The sequence below is a fragment of the Rutilus rutilus genome, assembly GCF_951802725.1.
Source record: "Rutilus rutilus genome assembly, chromosome: 11".
NCBI lineage: Eukaryota > Metazoa > Chordata > Actinopteri > Cypriniformes > Leuciscidae > Rutilus > Rutilus rutilus.
In genome coordinates, this window is record NC_140216.1 from 33,725,441 (window position 1) to 33,742,296 (window position 16,856).

The 16,856-nt window shown below is 35.9% G+C and overlaps 1 protein-coding gene across 1 annotated transcript; it reads right to left on the reverse strand.

Annotated features, from left to right (window-relative positions):
• On the reverse strand, positions 1–16,401 carry st3gal1l (ST3 beta-galactoside alpha-2,3-sialyltransferase 1, like; the record flags this gene model as incomplete). The annotated part of the gene is made up of 7 exons (XM_084424270.1): positions 16,305–16,401; positions 9,056–9,371; positions 5,059–5,252; positions 2,842–3,021; positions 1,057–1,102; positions 778–897; positions 1–168 (listed from the first exon to the last, which is right to left on the reverse strand). The coding sequence occupies exons 2-7, from the start codon at positions 9,323–9,325 to the stop codon at positions 1–3; spliced, it is 978 nt and encodes a 325-aa protein (XP_084280396.1). The 5' UTR covers positions 9,326–9,371; positions 16,305–16,401.
• Positions 16,402–16,856: the final 455 nt, after the last annotated feature.

A 16,856-nucleotide genomic window follows, 5' to 3' on the forward strand; every position in this document is an offset into this window, starting at 1 on the left:
TCATGTCAAACCCTTGTACATCCAAATCCTGTTCTCCTGATGGAGCTGATTGATTGTTTGATTTTCAAAGTCTCCACCATGAGAGTTGCTTGCAAGTGAAGTCAATGTTTCATCAAAATAATGATGCCAGTTTCTGTCACGATTAGCTCCAAACCCAAAAACACTCACCTGTAAGAGAAAGAGTTATCAGTGCGTTAATAGTTTCTTATTCATGAAAAAATATATATATTTTAAGTCAATAAAATGTAAAAACTAAAACTCCCTCTTTTAGAAAAAGAAAATTGTGAAAAAATTATTCCTCTAATTTTAATATTAAATTCATTGTCTTTTTTCTATTTTTATTTAGCAAAAATATGGAATCCAGTTTTTTTCCTTTGCTTAAAAAAGTAATAGTACAATGTGACTTTATTTCACATAATAATAACTCTATTACTCATATTTTTCTTTAAATCGCACAATACAACTTTAAATGATAAATCCTTCTGTCACAGTTTTACTTTCAAGCAGATACAGTGCACATACAATGCTAACCACTGTGCTACGGTTTTAATGCTAACAATTTCCTGAAAGGCCCTTTGTTTTTGTTTAAACAGTCTGCGCTGGACTCCTATTCATGATAACACCCACAGTCAAATATTTATTATAATCTAGGTGTTCTATTCATATACTTTTAGATCCTTCATGCTTGTATAAACTGACACTCCCTCAAAAACAACATCAATGCCACACTGGAGCTGTGCCACACACCGTTTGAACCGGCAGAATGGGAGTTTTTACCTTGTCACAGATGTGAAGAGAGAATATCAGCGTTAAGAAACCAGTGGATGGATATCTGCCATGACCTTCTGCCCAGTTATCATGCACGTATCTTATGAATTCAGGGTGGAGGATCATCACCTAAAAACAACAACAGAAATAAAACAGGACACTTATGAAACGTGCATTTATGACAGATTTCATTCAGGTGATGCTAATATCAACCATGCGTATTCAAAAAAGATCAACATTTGTCATTGATTGATTGGTTGATTTCATGATAAGATCTGTGTTGTTCACCTTGTCCTTGCTTGCTTTGATTGTAGATGGAACTTCTGTGTATGTTCTGAGTAAACAAATACATTTAGATCAAAAAATCATTTAAAATGAAATATCCATATTGTTAGTTTTAATAAAAACAAAAGGACTGAAATTACTATACAAAATGCATTGAAGTATTATTATTTTTTAGTTAAGGAAAACATTGTTTTAGGTAAAGGAACATTGAGGGGTCTAAAGCTCACGGCGCAAGTGCACTTAGGGCGTCCGAATCCACTTTTACTCGTTTAACGACGAGAAAAATAGTCGGCGCGCGCGCGGCGCATGGTCTAAAAGAGTTGTCCCTATTCTCATAATGAGCAATGGGTGTGTTTTGGGCGTAACGTGAAATAAACCAATCAAGAGTCTCATCTCCCATTCCCTTTAAAACAAAGTGCTGTTCGCCTTTTTTCATCTTTGTTGCCATTGGCTTTTGGCCTGCTTAGTTGGGGACATTTAATTGAATATTCAACAAAAAAAATGATCTGCCTGCATTGACACCATTATATGAGAACTGAACTGAGCTGGCCGATGACATAACGGTTTTCTCCAGAACAGCTATATATATATAAATTAACTAAATTAATAACTTTTTTACAACAAAAATGAAACATCGCTGAACTGAAGCTGGACTGTTACGCTATTTTCTTCTGGAAACAAACTTTGTTGCATTATTTTCCTGTTATCTCTGTAAAGCTGCTTTGAAAAAATCTGTATTGTAAAAAGCGCTATATGATTAAATGTGATTTGACTTGTCTTGACTTTAAAAGCCAGTTGCTTATTGGAGCATATTACAAATGCGCCCTTTAAATAAAAAAATAAATAAAAGAAAATACTGCACCATTGACTTTAGACCAGGTTTTTGTTGGTCAATTGTTGGTCTATTTCAGTTGGCTCAAAATAGCAACGCGCCAACAATGCGCCTGAAAACACCTCATTTTCAGACCAGCACACCCATGGACGACCAGATGGGCGCAAATGCGTTTGCTATTTAAACAACGTGGCGCAGGACGTGAAAATGATAACTGCGTCAGGCTGAAACTAGCAAAAAACACTTGTGTCGTGCCTGGCGCTGCATTGCGCTGGTTGTATGATAGGGCCCTTAGTTTCACAGTATCGATTTTATGTTTGATATATGTAGCGTCTGGACCAATCAGACATTACAGTTGATGAACAATCCAGCAAACCTCCTCGCCCAAAAAGCAAACTGTTCTGTGGACAACCCCCGAAGAGCAACTAACACCCCAAAAAAGCAGAAAAGGCCTCTGGTTACCATGGTTACTATCTGGTAAGACTGTTTTTTTGCTCAAAAGAATGTGGAACTTGGCCACATGAAAAAAGTCATAGGAAAGACACATAAAGCCCATAAAACAGGCTTTTCTTCATTCATTTCTAGATTAACTGTTCTATAAATGAACATGGATATCCCCAGGACAGTGTATCTTTTATCACGGTTTAGTATATTATCTCTTGTATTGTACTTTGGTTTAGGCAGGCTTTAGGATTGAACCACTAGATAATGTAACCTTATTGGTATCATACTTCTTATCAAATTAATCCTTGTGTGACACCCTGAACATTGAATGCTTTGTTATACTAATCAGAGCATTAAGGGACACAAACTGCCAGCTTACTCCAATCATGTGAATGAGTCAGCTTCCAAACAAAGGAATTTTTCCCGCTTGAAAATTGCACCTTTCTCATTGGTCACACTCAAGAGACCCTGGTATCTCTTAATCGTATGATCATCTCTGGTTTAATTCTTACTGTGTGATGTTCTTAGTGGTAAAAGCGCTGATAAGCCACTGCATATCCAGAACTTTAATGGGCACAAGCACCAGATGGGTGTTGTCATCCAAGTCCACAGCGCTCTCGGGATACAGAATCCGGTGAGTGGTCTTATTTCCCACATCCTTCTCATAATCCTTTGTTGGGCCTTTATTTATCCTGAGAGAGAAACACACAGGAGATTGAGATATTCATGAAATTCTAATGTAAAGCCTTTAAGGCATCTTTTTGAAAATAGTTTAAATAACATCTTATTCGTCTCTGGAATCACGTGATCTAATGGGATCTCAACTGATCTAAGGCATACAACAACAGCCTCTGTTCAAAATTGTTAAAATTGTTCCATCGATTCTGATGGTTGAAAGCTTCATTATTCACTCTTAAAAATCAATGTTCTTTGTTGGCATTGATGGTTCCATGAAGAAACTTTAACATCAATAGAACCTTTTCATTGGACAAAAGGTTCTTTATAGTTGAAAATGGCTTTTTAGATGATTAAAATGTCCTTCACAATAAAACAATTTTTTAAAGAAATTTTCAGTGATCAGGTCTTATAAAAACCTTCTGAAGAACTTTTTATTTATTTTTTATTATGTTTAATGAATTTTTCTTAAGATACAAATATAACAAGACATCAAATCTGAAAAAATCAGATTTTCATATAAAACAGGATCATACATTTGTGAAAAGAAAAATAGCAACAACATTATATAATGTATAACATGTATAAAATAACATTTCCAAAAGATGAAGAGGATGACAAAAAAATAAGGTTGAATGTCCAGAAAGTTACACAGTTACATTGTTCCTTGTAATATAATAGGGTGAAGACAAGGTTCCAAAGCGTCCAGATATGGGGTCCAGACTTTGTAAAACTGGCCTGTTTTTCCATGTAATACATAGGTAAGGCGCTCCAGGGGAATCAACTCAAAAATGATCTTGTGCCATCCTTTAAGGGATGGAGATTTATCACTGATCCAATTAAGTAAAATATTTTTCCTGGCAGCAAAGGATAGAATATTATACAATTTCTTATTAGCAGACGAAGTAATGCATCTATTAGGTATACCCAACACCAGTGAGACTGGGTCAAAATCTAACTGAATATTAAAGATCTTTTCCATCTCCCCTAGCACCAGAAACCAATACCTTTGAAGTCTGTTACATGACCACAGACAATGTGTTAAAGTACCTCTTTCAATTTTACATTTTAAACACATAGGCGATAAAGAGGAGTTGAAGAAATGCCTGCGGTTAGGGGAAATATGGAGTCTATGAATGATTTTTAATTGTATTTCTCTTATTCGTGTACAAACAGATATTTTTTTAGCATTAGACCAAATGGCTTCCCATGTTTCATCGTCAATGTCAGTAGCTAACTCTTCTTCCCATTTAGTTTTAATACTCTGTGTATCAACAGAAGAGATTGAGCACTTTTGGTAGAACAATCATCTTTACAAGTGCTATCCGACCTAGCCAAGATACTGCCAAGTCTTGCCACATTTTCTCAAATAAAGGAACAAAATTAGATTCATACATCTGCTTCAAGGACGAAGAGATAGAAATACCTAGATAAATTAAACCTAGAGGCGACCACTTAAAAGGAAAACAGGGTGTAATATTAGGTATGGAAATGAAAGGCATAGCTTCAGATTTAGCTAAATTAATTTTATAACCAGAAAAGGTACTATACTTGTTGACCAACTCGATCAGAGCGGGAACTGACTTCTCGGGCTCAGATAAAAAAAGCAATACATCATCACCATAAAGCGCAATCTTGTGATGTTTCTGTCCTATCTGCAAACCCGAAATAGATGCTGCCGATCTGATTGCTTCAGCTAGAGGCTCTATGGCCATCGCAAACAAAAGTGGTGACGGGGCAACCCTGCATGGTGCCTCTATGTATAGGAAAATAATCAGATATCAAAATAATCAATCCCAATTATTGTAGGAAGATTTTTTTCAAGGCGCATTGCTAAAATTTTAGAAAGCTTCTTTAATATAAGCGTGATATTAGCTTCTCTAGGGGTCTTTGGTAATTCTTTACTGAAGAACATTTTAATAATCTGAATACCCCTTTTTTCCAGTATAAAGAACCTTTTGTTTAATGGAAAGGTTCCATGGATGTTAAAAGTTCTTCATGGAACCATCAATGCCAATAATGAACCTTCATTCTGGCATAATCTAATATATTACCTTATGACAAAGTCATGGCTGTCTATTAGTTGACCATAGTTAGATCCCAGGAGGTTCCCAGAGTTTCCCACCACAGCACAGGTTCTGCAGCGATCTGGACCAGCGTCCGAGTGGTGTTCCCCATCGGGGAAGAGAGAAAACAGCTGGTTCACCACCTCTGTGTAGTTTGAGACATTAGGTACATCTTGAAGCTTCTGTAACGAAGAATAAAGACGGGCTTGTTGAAGCTCTGTGTTTTTTTGTAAAAAGTCGTATTACACATTTATTGTTTTATATGCATGTTGTCTCTAGGGTCCTGTTTACACCAGATACTAAGAAGCGTTTTCATCAACCTGATCACAATTGGACGACAAGGTGTAAACGGGGTCTAAAACGTTTTGAGCTTGCTAGCTAGAATTTCCTAGTTGAAATTGCATTTGACTGGATTGTTTTCATAGTGTAAACGCTCATGTGGTCGAATGCATTCAAACAACCACAAGACCGCCTACTCTCCTCCTAGGTGCCCACTGACCTAATGCATAAACACAGGATTTAACTTTGTCGGCTGAAGACCTGAATTTGGTTTGAAGACTAAAAATGTACCAAGCACGCACAATAGATGTTCTCTAACCATTCCTGATTTTCTAACACAGCATTTAATGTGGTCTTGCGGCTATCAGAGCAGAAATGAAAGCTGATGCTTTCCGTATGTTTTCATGTGTAAATTACGTGAGCTATTTTGTCAATTAGATCAAAAGATCTGAAAAAGCCCATACAAGTACCCACATGGAGACCCCTTCCCTCAAAGAAATCAGGACAGAAGTGGATTGAAAGTGGACAAAACAGAAGGATTAAAACACCAAGTGTTAACGTGTATGTGTCTCCCTCATCTACTTGTGATCCGGTCAACCAAAACGCACCTTAATACCGACAAAAAGTTGCAAAACGTTTTTTAAACGGAAACGGTGGTGCGTTGATATGGAAGCTTGTTTCCGCCACAAAATAAAAAAATAAATAAAAGATAATTGCGACTTTTTATCTCACAATTGCGAGTTTACATCTCGCAATTCTGACTTTATTTCTCAGAATTGCGAGATATAAAGTCAGAATTGCGTAAAATAAAGTCGCAATTGCGTGTTTTAAAGTCAGAATTGCGAGATATAAAGTCAGAATTGCGTGAAATAAAGTCACAATTGCGTGTTATAAAGTCAGAATTCTGACTTTTTTTCTCGCAATTGCGACTTTATATCACGCAATTCTGACTTTATATCTCAGAATTCTGACTTTATATCACGCAATTGGGAGATATAAAGTCAGAATTGCATGATATAAAGTCGCAATTGCGTGTTATAAAGTCAGAACTGTGAGATATAAACTATTCTAAGGTAAAAAAAAAAAAAAAAAAAGTCCGTCTTTTTTTCCCCTTAGAATTGGACTTTATATCTCACAATTCTGAGAAAAGATGTCAGAATTGCGAGATATAAACTCGCAATTATGTGTTATAAAGTCAGAATTGCGTGATATAAAGTCAGAATTCTGAGATATAAAGTCAGAATTGTGTGATATAAAGTCGCAATTGCGAGAAAAAAAGTCAGAATTCTGACTTTATAAGACGCAATTGCGACTTTATATCTCGCAATTCTGACTTTATATCTCAGAATTCTGACTTTATATCTCAGAATTCTGACTTTATTTCACGCAATTCTGACTTTATATCTCGCAATTCTGAGAAATAAAGTCAGAATTGCGAGATGTAAACTCGCAATTGTGAGATAAAAAGTCGCAATTATCTTTTAAAATGTTTTATTCAGTGGCGGAAACAAGCTTCCATAGCGTTGAACACCCTGTTCTGATGACGCAAGAGTTGCAACTATGGCATCTGAGAAGGCCATTCTTTGTGTTCTTTTTGAAGAGCCTGATGAAATTGGTATAAATACGTGTTTAATACTGCAAAATACGTTCGATGTTACAGTCACTGCCCTTGCCGTCCAGAATAAAAGAGAACATCCCAATTAAGTGAAGGGATTTGTGGAAACTGTGGTTCTTAATTATTGTGATCCAAGTTCAACATTTGCCTCGCATTTCAGGACGAGAAGACAAACATGTCTTCTAATATCTTCAATTGTTGCTTATACCGCGCTGGAGCGGACACATTTGTAAACGACTTTACTTGGACCCATTATGCGAGCTGTCTCTTTAATACCGCGTGGTTTATATACACGTTGCTGCTGATTCGCCTGACATTTTTGACACACCTACCAAACAAGAGAACACATATCTCAAACCCCGTTGCACACCGTTTCCAGGAAACATGTCGTTCAACCCGGAAACCGTAGCAAAACGTTGCACACCGGTTTGCATTTGTATTTTGACATTAAACATCTGGTTTAAAACAGTCATAAATGTTTTATTTTTTTCTATATCTATGATGGTGAAAATATTTAAATGTTAATCAATATTAACAATTAATAAACATTAAAATATAATTTAAAAATGGAGGAAATGCATGTACATATTATTCATTTTTTGGGTTCAGTGATTTTTATTTTATTTTATATGGCCAAATAGTTTTATTAAGCAAGGATGTATTAAAGGTCCCATGACATGGATTATTTTATTATTTTATAATGTGTCCTGGGGTGCCCTTATAATGTTAGTATGTTTTTAAGGTCAAAATTTGTAATAATTTGGAAATAAAAGGCATTTTTCCTAGCCTGATTTTAGCCTCTGATTTGAACACCCTGTTTGAAGGGGCGTGTCTGCTGTGAGACTTCAGTGTAAACGCCCACTGCTGTGATTGGCTGACATGCTTGCATATGGAATAGCTAGCATTACATGTGGAACTCTCTCTCTTTTACTATTACAGCTATTTTACGTTTTTACTATTACAGCTATCGAGATTAACGAATCGTGAGAAGTTTTTTTAAGTATTTAGATCTATTCCCATCACATAAAAGGTTGCAGTGATGAGCACTGAGCAGATGACAGCCTGTTGATCGCGTGAATGAAGATCTTATCATTGCAACGCAGTTTCTGCACTCTCACTAATGATTTCACCAATGCAAACATGAGGTAAGTACAGTAAGAGCTTCGTTGTGCAGCGTAACAGCGTCATTGATTTCATAACGAGTTTTGGCAAGTGTCCAGATAAACTGTGTGATTGACAGCTTGGGCGATTGGAAAGGGATTGTTCTTTGATCACTTTCTGTATATATTTTAATCACAGTTTAAATAAGATTATTTTCATCCTACGAAGAGAAACGATGTGAAGTTGATATTTTAGCTGGCTTGATTTACTGATGCATAAACAGTATTGAACGATTTTGAGAGAAAGGCTATCTGTCTGAACTTGAACAATTACACATCAGAAATTCACATAACCCACTGGTTCTTCAGAGGCTCGGATGAAGGAACTAAAAAAATACTTTTGTGTTCATTTGTACATCCAAACACTGAGAAACTGCCATGCTTCGCTCGTTTGCAAGCCATGATGTCTCTCGAGGAAAAAACAATATCGCGCTCGCACAGCTCATTTTCTCATGGGTGGGTCAAATTCTCTTTGCGGGCAAAGAAGAGAAAGGGGAGGTGACCTTTCCCCTTATGACGACATAAAGGGCAGATTCTAGATTCGCCCCTCTGAGCTTTCATTTTCTTAAAAATACCCAGGGCTTGGTTTACACCTATCAAAATGTCTAGCCACTGGGGGACTATAGGCAGGCTAGGGGAACTCATATTAATGTTAAAAAGCCTCATAAAGTGAAATGGGAAAATATAAAGCATGGTTATTAACATGGTTTTCACAGGAATAAGTTACATTTTAAAATTATATTCAAAAAGAAAACAGTTATTTAAAATATTCCACAATATTACTGTTTTTACTGAATTTTCATAAATCAAATAAATGCAGCCTTGGTGAGCATAAGAGACTTCTTTTAAAAACAAACAAATCTTTCCAAAATCTTACCAAGTAAGCCTATACCAAGTAAATTAATATTTATTTTGAAGCAAACTTTCTTACCTTCCACCAGCTGAAGATGTTTGGATGTAATTCACTGTTGGTGCTGTTGAGCAGAAGTGGAACAGTGGGTTTGTAACGTTCACTGAACCAGCTACTATTTCCTCTGTCTTCCAAACAGATATGGGATGCGCGCTGAGCTCGCTCGGAAACAAAACTGTTAAAACTGGGTGACAAAACCACTGCTGAGTTTAGGAAGTACAGGAATGACAAGATGGTCATGGAGCTCAGGAGTGCGCTGATATAGCGGAGACGTTTCAGTAGCATCGTCATCAGTGATGTTAGAGGATTTGTCACTTCAAACAGAAATATAATACACCTACAGAGGGAAAGAGAGTGATTTATATTTAGTTATAAAAGAGACGTATACAATGGGGCTAAAGGCGCACCATATGGATAGCCAAACAAATCATATTTCGCAAATAACCAAACCCCTGGTGTCCAGAAAAAGTGTTTTAGAAGTAAAGACATCGTTAATATAGTCCAAGTGACTACAGTGGCTCAATCTTAAGTTTATAAAGCGACGAGAATACTTTTTGTTCGCAAACAAAACTAAAATAACGACTTTATTCCACTATTCATTTCCTTCTCTCTGGGCCTCGAGTCTTTTCACGTAGTATAACTGCGCAGCGCATCTGTGTTGTACGTCACACGTTGGCCGACGCTGGTCATGTGTGTGATGCGTGTGACGTACAACACAGATGCGCTGCGCAGTTATACTACGTGAAAAGACTCGAGGCCCAGAGAGAAGGAAATGAATAGTGGAATAAAGTCGTTATTTTAGTTTTTTTTGCGAACAAAAAGTATTCTCGTCGCTTTATAAACTTAAGATTGAGCCACTGTAGTCACTTGGACTATATTCAGCTCTCAGATTTAATCAAAAATATCTTAATTTGTGTTCCAAAGATGAACGAAGGTCTTACGGGGTTGGAACAACATGAGGGTGAGTAATTACTGACAGAATTTTCATTTTTGGGTGAACTAACCCTTTAATGTAATAGAAAGTTATTGTACTTTACATCTGTGAACAGAATAGGGTAGAGTGGGGGAAAACGCCCCCCTTAAGGAAAATGTGACATTACAGTGAAACAAAACATAAATGTGACTAGAATTGCCATCCCGGTTTTGAGTGACTATGGCAGGAGTTATTCACCAAATATTAAAATTGCTCAGCCTTCATAATTAATTAGTATTTTGACAAAAAATATTTTAGTACAAAGGGGGCGTTTTGCCCCAGCGGTGGGGTAAAACGCCCCCCAAGGTGGGGTAAAATGCCCCCTTTCTTACCAACCAGTTTGCTTCATAGATCAACAGCAAAATTAACAGACAATAGTTTTTAATCTTTAAAAGTAAAAGGCAAGTAATGTATCAACATTTATATATATATTAATATTTATTTCAGGAATGTCCAAAATAGCCAAATTCAACTACCTTCCATCAGTGAGCTAACTGTGCTAGCAAACTAGCTAGCTAATGCTCACTTGAGGTAATTTTTTCATGTTTTGTTCAAATATTTAGATTTTACCACTTAGTTATACTGCATTAAGTGTAAAACAAAGGATTTGATAGACAGAAATATTTTATTATAGTAATTATGATAGAGAGAAACTATTTTCCTTATAAATAACTTATGATCTCAAACTACAGACTTCACTATTCATCTATCATACATCACTGCAATATCCTGCAGAACAATATTCTCTTAAACGCTTGTTTACTAATATCTGAAAATTATAGCATTTACCATGTAGCCTAATCCTCTTCTCTTCAAATATGTCGCTGGTGTCAGCTTCTCCGTAGAGATTTGTATATCCCCGTTATCAACGTAGTGCATAGCAACAGTAAAAATGTATCTTAACTACCTCTAGGTGTTATTTTGGGAAAATGAGGTGAGGGGCGTTTTACCCCAGGGGGGCGTTTTCCCCCACTCTACCCTACTTTATATATCATTATGTTGTTCTAAGTCAATTAAACACACATTTAATTGCATTAATTGTGAGCAAAAGTTAAACAAATCTAAACAAAATTAATTTGCATTTAAATTCAGTTAAAATAGGCTACATTTAATTTTAATCAGACTACACTACACTGTACAAATTATTGACTTTTAGTTAGGTGAATGAATCAAGTTTTGTGAACTTAAAGAGTCTAACAACACAATGAGTTAGAACAACTAGAAATAAGATTTAACCATGCATGATATAAACAAGTTGTTTATTGCGCATGCGCCAGAAATACGACGTCAGTATGACGCACTACTTCACTAGAGTTTGAAAAATGTGCTGTTTTGTTTCTGTAATCGCGATGCGTGAGGAAACTGAAGCTGCCCAGACAAGAAGAGAACAAAAGGAGCGCCACGTTTGGATGATTATAGATGAGACGTTATACTGCAAATAATCAGTCAAGTAAGTATATCTTAATATATGCTTTCTTTATTTTAATTTTTTCACCTTAACATGGCAGTTGTTATGGCGATTAAGAGTGCATTAATTGCAGATAGGCTATAGCCTATAGGCCTACGCAATATAGACTCGGGAGGTGAAATAATCATGTTTTCAATCATTTATCTATGATTGCATTCTAATAATTTCTTAAATCGTAATGTGCTCGCGTGTGTGGGCGTGTTCGAGGAATTTGGCTGCTGAAAATATATATATTTTTAATTAAACCGACTTTTTAAATAATTTTAAACCAACTAAATGACTTAATTAAAGTTAAATTTGCTGAATGCTGATCCAATATTGTAACCAGAGGTGGACAGTAACAAAGTACATTTACTTGAGTACTGTACTTAAGTAGGCTACACTTTTTGAGTAGGCTATCTGTACTTTACTTGAGTATTCTTTTTTTCTGGAAACTTGTTACTTTAACTTCACTACATTTGAAAGACAAATATCATACTTTTTACTCCACTACATTTCTGTCAAGGTCCTTGAGTAGAAAGTAGTAACATTAGGTTGCATTTTGGTTGGAAATGAAAGTCGGGTTGACGTCGGAAACCCGACGTCATATTGACGTCAGAAACCGACGTCAGTTTGACGTCTGAACCCGACGTTGGATTTTGGTTGGAATGTCTGTCCAACATTGGAGTTTAATGTCAATCTGATGTTGGATTCTGACATCAACCTGATTTTCATTTTCAGCGTTGGGTTTGGTCTTCTAAATTCAAATTATGTCACTGTTTTGGAGCACACTAGCTTATAGATAACAGTAAGGCTAACATATTCAAAAAAGCCAAAAAAAAATTGAAATAGGGCACTCTTTGAGGGAACAGCCATTTGGGTGTCCGAAACCATTGTGGACATTATTGAGTGACTTATTCAATCTCACATTCAATCCCACTACTGGAACTGTGTTCTAGAAATAAATGTGATATTGAAATGAGGATTGATAGGCACTAGGCAGGCATAGATTCAGAGGCATAAGGTACTGTAAGTATTACATACAACAATGCAACAATAATAAAACAATGCATTGACATTTTCTTTTTACTTTTGATACTTAAGTACTTTTAAAAACGAGTACTTCTGTACTTTTACTCAAGTAAAAATCGGTCTTTACAACTTTTACTTGTAACGGAGTAATATTTGACCAGTAGTATCTGTACTTTCACTCAAGTAGGGAAGTTGTTGTGTACTTTGTCCACCTCTGATTGTAACACTCGAAGACATTTATATACATTTAAAACATATAATCAATGTTATAACCACCATAAATATTTAATATATCACCCACCTCTAGAAATAATGCTTGTAATGTATTTAATTTATTTTTGCATTTGAAGATTGAGTTGTTCAATTACTATTTGTTTTGGAATATATAATATTTTTCTGCTTATCTGTAGTTAAACATTCATCTTCAGTTCATATTTGTTATTGGAGATACAGTGCAAGCTGTGTGGAATCACAGACCCGTATTGATGAGGTGATGTTACAAGATTTGTCATGAATTGTTGCCCAGCCAGCACACTCTGATTCAAGCTAAAACACTGCTATCAAGTCACTTACTATCCCTGTAGCTTTCCATTTGCAAGTAATAAATTCCCACTTTTGCATTTACAGATGCCCTATAATCATCATATATTTTACAGGTAACAAACTAAAGGAAGAAGGCTGCAGCATTGCTGTGTCAACCGTGGTAAATACAGGAAAATCCTTCATGAGGATATGTGTGGCAAGCTTAAAATTTAAGATTACGTTTCTCAATTTGCATGGGTCTTGGGTTATTTATCTATATTTGTGTAACTGATAAAGTTACGTTTAATTCCCTGTAAAGTAGGAATTGGTCAATGGAATCCTGGTGTTTGAGGGAAATGTGAAGGAACCTTTCCCAGCATTCTACTACGATGTGGCCCTGATGACTGAGGTAATTCATCGTTGTTTTTTTCCCTCAAGGTATTTTTTCTGACTTTCCTGCCTCTTTGGAACATTTCCATTCACATATACTGTGTAGAGATGCTGCTGGAGAGCTTCTGGGACATTGACATAAACCACTTTCCAACAACTTCAAAAAATTTGGTGACAAACGATTTTGGTTTTCTTGTTTTTGTGCCTTTGGAGTTCTTTGGAGTTTTGTTTTGTCTTTTGTTTTTAGACAAACTTACATTCACTTGTAATGCTGGAGTAAGATTTTAGAAGAAAGCTTTTGGTCCTGTTTTATGTTGGTGCTAGTAAAGGTTTAAGAGCTAAAAGTAACAAGGTTCGGTAACACTTTACATTTAGGTCTCATTTGTTAACATTAGTTTATGTATTAGCCAACATGATCTAACAATGAGGTTTTTTTCAGTATTTATTCATCTTTGTTAATATTAGTTAATTAAAATATAGTTTAAGTTAGTCAATACAAGTTATTGTTCATGTGAGTTCACAGTGCATTAACTAATTTTAATACACAACTTTTGAATATAATAATGCATTATTAAATGTTGAAATTAACTAAGATTTATAAATGCTTAAAGTATTATTCATTCTTAGTTCATGTTAACTGAAGTAGTAAACTAATAAAACCTTTTTGTAAAACATTACCCAAAGGTTTGAATCTTAGTGTTGTAGCCTACATGGAATGATACAGTCATGATTCCTGTCTTGTGTTCCCCTCGTCTTGTGTGCACTTTTGTCATTTCCTGTTTGGTTGTCTCCCCAGGTGTTTCTGATTAGCCACGCCCCCTTGTTATCTTGTTTAGCTTGTTTGCCTTTGTATTAAGCCCTGTGTCTAGTTCAGTCTTTGTGAGTTCTTAATGTTATTGTATATTGGTTGTCCTGTTCCCAGGTCCTGTTCCCTAGTCTAAGTTTGTCAAGGTTTGAGTTTATTTAATAAAGCTGGCTGCACGTGGATCCTGCTTCCTCCTTTGATTCATCCTCATTGTTACAGATACTTTTCTTTACATTTTGTTTGTATTAATTCATGGGTTGTGTGTGTGAGAGGTACTGTGTGTTTGCTTCTAAAATTATGTGTGTACTGGTAATCCCTAGGTTATGGGGAACAAATGACCCCAAAAGTATAGTAATACCAGTAAATTACATGGAAACAATCTTATAAATCAGACAGAATGATTTTTTATGAAAATGTAAAAATCAAAAATGTTTTCTGTGATGGATAGGTTTAGGTACCTTTGTATGTGAGGGAGATTACAATTACATATAATGTGCATTAATGCGCCGAAAACATTGCATTTAATTCACACTTAAGTGTATTCCTTCCTTTAAAGTATATTATTTGTGTAATAAGTAGGCTACACCTTAGAGCTTTAATTCTCTGCCCGAGCCCGGCCGATATTTCCCGCCACTGTCCTCGGGCCGGGTCGGGTCGGGCCCTTGATAAAGCACGTCACGTGTCATGCGCAGCGTCTCGTACTCGCAGTCTCGCACGCGTGACGCATCACACCTGCTGTGCGTGCTGTAGGCTATTCTGTTGCTATTCTAAGTGCGACATGGATCTTGAAGAAGAAAAGAAAAAAATTAAAACAGGATAATTAACTTTAAGCAAGTTTGGAGGAAAGTCGGAGGTATGGACACATTTTAAACTAGTCGTGGGGAGTGACAACATAATGTGTTGGCTTTGTCTCGTGCATTAAATGCGCACGCTGCTCGACAAAAAAAAAAAAACACGGGGACTTCGACGATGAACAGACAAGCAGTCTTGCCATGACAGAAATTATTATAGTAGGCTAGTCAGCCTCAGGCCTCAATATCCGCTTTTGTTACTTTTCCAATCCATTCAACTATTTCTGAATAAACAAACAACAGTTTGCATGCTTCTTCCTTGTGGCATTAGGTCTATTCATTAAGATAATAATTAATGAATGCACGCACAATTATGAACTTGATAAATGTTACAGATATGTTTTACTATGCACAAACAAATGCCTTTCAACTTACATGTGCAAAATTCAGAATTAAATGAATGTGCTGCAATTTGTACAAAAAGAGAGTCTGTAGTAGCCTATACGTGTTTTAGACATTAAATAAGCACATAGTTTCAAGTTTTGTTTTGAAGAAAGCTTTTCTTTAAAGTGAATTTCGTTTAGTATAAATTGTATCTTAATTTTAATTAATTTTTCATCAACCAATTGCCTGGATTTAATACATAAAAAGCAATATAGCAGACATTATAATCATGACGTAGTCGCTGGCGTGCCGCGGTCACTTACACCATTTGAACTTGTAACACACGCTGTCACCGAATTTACAAATGCACATCTTGCTTGTTGCTCACACACACATATTATGTTGAAATAACAATATGTTGAAGTAACATTATTAATAATAATAATAATAATAATAATACATCTTTAAGAATATTTGATTGAATGCTGAATGTTGTGCTTGTTCAATTTAATAAAATTAAAACTTTAATTGTGATAATTAAAATAATTGAATATTGAGTGGCCAATTTTTGCTCATTTATTAATAGTATTTATATAATATATATAACTGTGCAGCTCCCCCCTGTAGCCTAAATGAGCACAGCAGCACCTGCTTAAAAAAAATTCTGGCGCAGCCTGGTTATAACGGCCCACATATTAAACTGGTCGGGTTTAAATCGGGCTCGGGCTCATAATTACAGTGAACGTGTCGGGTCGGGCTCGGACACAAAGTGCTCGGGCTCAGGTTGGGTCGGGCTTGATTTGTTGGGCCCGATTTAAGCTCTAGGCTACTATACGTTATAAAAGTAGGCTACACTAAAGTGCACTTTTTTTTTCACAAGGGTAATTTACTTCTAAAACTTTTCCTAGGAATAAAAACTGACTTACCCAATTTGGTAATGTATTTCAGACTTCTCAGCGTTGTGTTTTTTTTTCAAATCCTGGGTTATTAGATGGGCATTATTAGAGTAAGGCGCAAGGTAAGACTCTGCCGATGGTGTGTGTGCGTATGGTGTATTGGAACTGTTGCTTGCTTTGTTTAGGTTTCGCTGTATGGGTGGAGCTTGTGTGTAACTCTACCCCCCTGGTAATACCTGTTGGTTGGTTAGGCTACGGCACGTAAAACAAGTAATCTTTTTGAAAATGATATTTTCTACAAGGAATCTTCCTGATCAGTTAAAGAGTTATTGTTGCATTTAAGGTCAGTCACATTCAGACTGCGAGCTCAGAGCAATTGAATCAGGTCAGATATTTTCAAAGGCATCAATGAGGAAATAGGAACTTGTATGAACGCACATGTTAGAAGGCATATTAACTCTTTCTTTTTTTTTCTTTTTTTTTTAAAGTTGCCAGCCACAGACATAATTTTTGATCATAAAGAAAAAAAGATAATGTTCTTAAAAAAAAAAAAAAAACAGCTCTAAAGAAACAATTGTTTCT